Raw genomic sequence first — 6,000 nt, forward strand, 5'->3', positions numbered from 1 at the left:
TTTAGAGTAACAGAAGAATGAAGAATTTTAGAGTACAAAAAAACCTTAGAAAATGGACCATTAGAGCTAGGAGGAACCTTGAAGCATTGAATGTTAACTTACAGAATATCAAAACTAAAATATGAGACAATAGGCTCAGTCAATTGGAATAACTTGCTCATGGTCACACAGTATGTGGCAAAGCCAGAATTAAAACACAAATCTCTTGACTTCAGCTCTGATTTCAGCTGATATCAGACATTTATATCTGGATATGAATTAAAGTCATTGAGTTCCCTTTCTCAGACACATTTGTGTTTCATAGATTATGGAGCTGGAAAAGACTTAAGAATATAAAATGTTAGAACATAGAATGTCAGAGCTAAAAGTAGCTGAAGGACAAAGAATGTTTGTTGGAATACTGAACATAGAATGTTAAACTACAACATTGGTTTTAAGCATCTGTATATAGAATAGGGCAAGGAGACTAAGATATCTCTTTCAAGGATTTTCTCTGTCAAAACTTTAAGCCAGTCCATTTTCTTCTCTTCCCCTGATTTCCAGCTTCCTGGAAAGACATATAGAAAGACAGACCAGCCAGTTCATCCTCCCTCCTTCCCTTCCCCTCCCCCCTCACCTCACTATCCAGGAGAGGCAGGCAGAACAGTAGCGGTGACCACAGAGGGTCTGCAGGGCCTTCTTCAGAACATTGTGACAACCACAGCATAAGTACTTTGGCTCAGGGGTGCTCTGGCAGATACTGGTAGGGTATCCAAAGGGGAATTCATTTTCATCAGGGGTGAGGTGGGGGCCCACAAGGACAGTATCAGTAGCATTCTCTGCCATCTGAAGAACTCTTAGAAAATGGAGACAAGTCCTCTGATTCCCACTGGTTCCAGGGAGCAGGAAAGGAGGTACTTGGAAGAGAAATGATTCCTGTCACCTTCTCTCTTGTGAGGTGAATGCTCGTGTCTTTATTCAGCCACTTGATGAGTCCTAGCCAAGGGTGAAATGTCATAGGGGGAGGGGAGTCTGAATGAGTATGAGTAAGAAATTTTACTCTGCTGGGTGGAAAAGTCCCCTGGACATTGAATTGTAATGGTTAAAAAAAGAAAAAAAAAAAGTCCAGGCTTCTTCTGAGGAGAAAAAAAAAAAAAAACAAAGAAATTTGTCATAGACTTTTGGAACCATGTCATACCATCTGAGAACCTCAACCAGAGCTCCTCCTTGCTTCAGCAGAATCATTTCCCCTGAGCAGGAGCTGGGCTAAGAAAGTCCCAGAGAGCATCAGGCCAGAACTCCCTGTAACCAGCCAGTAGATAGCCCAAGAGAACTTTCCAGCCAAATGCTGATCTCACTAGTGGGAAGATGGCAGTGAGAATATTTTAAAATAGTGATTCTATGACTGACTGTATTCTAAAGTCCCTTCTAGATCTAGTGCTTAACATTCAAATTCTAACTTTCTGTTTTCTCAGTCCTTTCTAAATCTGACAGTTATTCTCTATTTAAGGTCTCTTTCACTTCTAATATTCTGTGTCATGAGAGCCTTCCCAACTTTGACATTCTCTACTGTAATTACCGTCTCTTCCCACAATGACATTTTGTCTTGCCTCTCATATCTCAAAAGGCTAACATTCTTTTTTTTAAAGTTCAATTAAACAAACATTTATTAAGCACAAACACTATGTTAGGTGATGGACATACAAGTAACCATTTTCCGCTTTCAAGGAGCTTACATTCTACAGGAAATGAAAGAGATATGGATATAAAATGTGTGCAGATAAATGGAATACAAGATTGTAAAGTGCATTGGGAAAATTTGGGGAGGAATCTGCCATTACCAACTTAGGAAGGGAGATCAAGATGGGTTTCTTAGTAGGGATGGAACCTGTACTAAGCCTTGAAGAAAGATAAAGATTCTGAAAGAAAAAGATGAAGCAGGAGTATTCTAGACATGGAGAAAGGCTTTGTACCACACAGGAGATAGCATGTCAAGTTCAAGATCTAGCTAATTGTCCAGTTTGGCTGGAACACTTTCTTCTTTGGTTGCTTACTTTGTTTTTTTGGATTAAAATCTTTAATTTTTTTCCATCAAAAATGTAAGAAAACCTTAGAGGATGAGTATATTGTTTTTGAATGTTTTTCACAAAGTGGGGGAGGGAAAATATCTACACAAAGGTGAAGGAGGTGCTTCCCTCCCATTCTAGTTTAAAAGAGACATAGTTTTGAGATGGTCCAGTTTGTTCTGGACCCACAGCAACTCTTCTGAGATGGAATTACCCAGGTCCATTGACCCAACCCATCTAGGGAAGAGGTAGGTGACAGTGTTGAGAAATATTGGTCTAGTGTATCTACCTGATAGTCTTCAGTCTGGCCTAGCAATTTTTCCCAGAGAGAATCTGATCTATTTATGCCCACTGATTGAGGAGCTCTGAACAGATGCTTGCTTACTTCTTAGTCAGGGCCTTCCTTCACTGATGTTCCATATTCTAAAATTATATGTACTAAAGCACCTTAGTGATCTAACATTCTATGTTCTATTTAAAAATTTAAATGACAGATTATGTTGAAACATCCTCTCTCAATCTGCTGACAGAGGTGATGTATTAATTTAATTTTATTGGTCCTCTTATAATCAGGTCTTACTATTTTGTCCTGTGGGCAGCTAGGTGGCACAATAGATGGAACTCTGGGTCTGGAGTCAGGAAGAGTTGTACAAACCCAGCCTCAGGCTCTTACTAGCTGTGTGACCCTGAGCAACATGCTGAATCCTGTTTACCTCAGTTTTCTGATTTGTAAAATGAGCTGAAGGAAATGGCAAACTACTCCATTATCTTTGGCAATAGGGTCACAAAGAATCAGACACAACTGAAAAAGAACTAAACAACAGCAAAGCCTGTCTATAGTGCCTCCTTCTAAAGTAAGATGACTACTCTTCTAAGCTGCCCTGCTATTTCCCAGGCTCAAGTCAACTCCTAATGACCAGAGATTGTTGTCAGATTTCATCTTTCTATCCATCTAGGACAGAGGCTTTACACAAGGTACACACTTAAAAACCTTAATAAGGTTTGCCAAATGAAGTGTCTGAAAACATGAAAAATGACCATGTAACAAATAAGACAAATTACTGATTAATGAGAGTGTGAAAAGTGAAGTCTGCATACAAGATATTCCCAAAGTCTTTAGTGAAGTTCAAAGCCATTAAAGCTTCAATACTCTCATGGCTATCAAAGGTTAAATTGCACTAAAATTTTGGGGACATTTTGTATTTAAGTAATGTATGTATTAAAATGTATCAAATCATAAGGAAAACCTCTAACAATGTAAGAACTGTGATGAACAACAAGAGACTCCTGTGGCACAGGGGAGAGAGCACTGAGTTGGTAGTAAGGAGATTGTGAGTTCAGTTCTAGCACAAGTTTTCTCTGGGATTTTGGCCAAATTTCTCTCTCCTCCTCACCTTGATTTCCCTCTCAATCAACTTACAGTCTTCCTTCCATTTCAAAAAAGTTAAATTTATGCTTCTGAAAAATAAGATTCTGAGGGAGTTGGGTAAGAAGGGGGTATTATAATTAGGCAAATTTATGATCATGTGAACAGGGTGTTCTTACAAGCAATTCGAAAAACCAACTAGTTTTATTTCACCCTACATCATTTGGCAGTTTGGGAGGTCCTGACCACCTGTCAAAAACTGACCTAATCCACATCGACAGTGGGGTAGCTCAGGAGATCAGACTCAAGAATGTCGTAGGGTCAAAGATTAAGGTCACTCAGACATTATCTGGAAAGGGGAGAGAGGCTCGACAGTGGGCGAAAGGAGACCAGATGTTCAGTGACGAGGGAAATCAAGTAAGTGAGGCAGAAATCCAGATGTGTAGGAGGAGTCTTCAACCAGAGAATATGGGTCCAGGTGTAGTCTCTCGGCGCGACCACGAGAGTCCATATGTAAGAGGGAAGTTGAGGGGGAAGTGGAGGGAAGTCGTGCTCAATCTGAGCGGTAGAAGTGAAGGGCAGCTGTGGTGAAGTGGCCTTGAGAACACTAAGGAGGGGGACCGAGGTTGCTGTTTTCCCAACCCTTTGCCCCGACTGGGATCGAGCTTACCTGGAGTATTTGTATCTCAGCATCTGTCTGTCAGTTCCTGGCGGATTCCCCGGTGGACCTTCCCCTTCCCCCATACCCCAACTCTCTTCCGGGAGGGTGCGGCCTTAAAAGGGGGAGGCTGAGCCAGGTGGGACCCTCGGGAGACACTGGGGATGTGGAGGAGGGGTTGCCTCTATTAGTTGCTAGCAACTCTGAGACCCCCCAGAGAATTACCCCTTATGCTTTGCTGCGGCTGTGTGTGCCCCCACGGAATGAAATTGCTTCTGGCTTTCTTCAAGTCTCCGCTAAAGTTCCACTGTGGGCGACAAGTCTTTCTTAATCTATTAGTTACTTCCTTCTGAATCGATCTCCAGTTTATCCCGTGTCTGTCTTGTTTGTACTTGCTTGTTTGCTTGCTGAATTCTCCATTAGACTGTGAGCTCTTAAAGAGCAGGTTCTGCTTTTTCCCGGACAGTGTCTCCCTTACTCTTAGCGCAATGCCTAGAATACCGTGGTAGGGTCTTTATAAATGTTAAATACCTAACCTTTTGACTGAGAACTGCAGTGAAGATCTCAGATTAGTAGCCAGGGTTCTGGTGTTTTTTAACCCTGTGATCTTGGACAAAATTATTTCCACTCTTTGGACTTCAGTTTCCTCATCTGTAAAATGCTTTGTACCAGCAAATGTTTAAGGTCTCTTCTAGCCATGACAAACATTCTGAAGTTTATTCCAGTCATTTTTATAACTGGTTGTTTAAAGAATGAATGAAGAAATCTAACCTGGATGGTCCGACTCCAGTGCCTGATCTCTTCCCACAAAACTGTTTTTCAATACTTCCAAGGAAACTTGGTTTCATTGGTATGAACCTTCCTATTGGCTAGGCAGATAGGTACCTCTTACCCTATTCCCTCCCTCAACCTTTATGGTTATCATGACAGTGTGGCTAAATAAATTCAGCTTGATTTCAGTTTCTTTTAACACAAGGTTGATCTTGGAGGACAGTTTATGAAGCCTTTTCTTGAGCTAGCCCACCTAGAGCTCTTCATTCATAGCCTTTGAGATAATATATATAAAGTATTTGCAAATCTTAAAAATGGTCTCGTTAGCAAGACCTAGCACTTGGTTTGCAAAGCATTTTACATGTGTAATCTCATTTCACAACAACCCTAAGTAAGAGGTTCTCTTATCTCTGAATTGCAGATGAGAAAACAGTGACCTAGTGAGAGGCTGTGACTTACTGGATTACCAAGATAGTAAACACTTGAAACAGAATTTGAATTTAGGTCTTCCTGTCTCTAAGTTCAATACTTTACTTACCATACAAACACAAGCACTATGTAAGACCTCTAAGATCACTTCCAATTATAACTCTATGATCCTTTAAATTCAGGGGTCCAATACATCTCTTACAGTCCCTTGAGGAAGACTATTGTGGAGGCTTTTAAAAAGAAATATAAATAATATGAATAACTTGTTGAAATCATGGGAGTAGATTGAAGATGTGGATTCATCAGATCTGGGAAATCATTGGGTTAAGGAATACAATTGTACTTGCCTCTGAAATCTATCATTTAATTGGGAATGTTGTCTGCTTTGTAAAAAAAAAAAAAAAAAAAAAAAAAAAAGAAAAGCCAGGATAAATGATCTCTATTCCATGTTTCTTTTGGAAACAAGAAACAAACACATCTTCTTTCTGGAACTATAATGATGTCTTCAATTCTCATTAGTGTGCAAGGCAATAGATGTTGGAAGGCCACCAAAATACCTTGACCATTTCCATTTCTCATAGGAACAGGGAAGAAAATAGCTCTGAGAGAATCCAATTGGTATTCCAAAAGTCCTGGGTTCTTTCAGCATCCAATAGAGATGAAAAACATTCATCAAACCAAATCAAATAAAAACTGTTTACAGGGGTCTGGATGGTGTATCTTTCCCAGAA

At 40.2% G+C, this 6,000-nt stretch overlaps 1 protein-coding gene across 5 annotated transcripts in view; it reads right to left on the bottom strand.

The window, feature by feature from the left end:
• Positions 1-4,880, bottom strand: part of TRAF1 (TNF receptor associated factor 1) — a 28,113-nt gene extending 23,233 nt beyond the window's left edge. For 2 of the 5 annotated variants that reach the window (XM_074292930.1, XM_074292927.1), the window contains exons 1-2: positions 4,082-4,146; positions 617-975 (exon numbers count right to left, since the gene is read on the bottom strand). In XM_074292930.1, the coding sequence (XP_074149031.1) occupies positions 617-825 (209 nt within the window). In that variant the 5' untranslated portion in view covers positions 826-975; positions 4,082-4,146. Of the gene's footprint in view, positions 1-616; positions 1,171-4,081 lie in introns of those variants that run through there. The other 3 variants (XM_074292929.1, XM_074292931.1, XM_074292928.1) reach the window with 3 other exon arrangements.
• Positions 4,881-6,000: the final 1,120 nt, after the last annotated feature.

This window comes from Sminthopsis crassicaudata, chromosome 2 (assembly GCF_048593235.1).
Source record: "Sminthopsis crassicaudata isolate SCR6 chromosome 2, ASM4859323v1, whole genome shotgun sequence".
NCBI classification, from domain to species: Eukaryota; Metazoa; Chordata; class Mammalia; order Dasyuromorphia; family Dasyuridae; genus Sminthopsis; species Sminthopsis crassicaudata.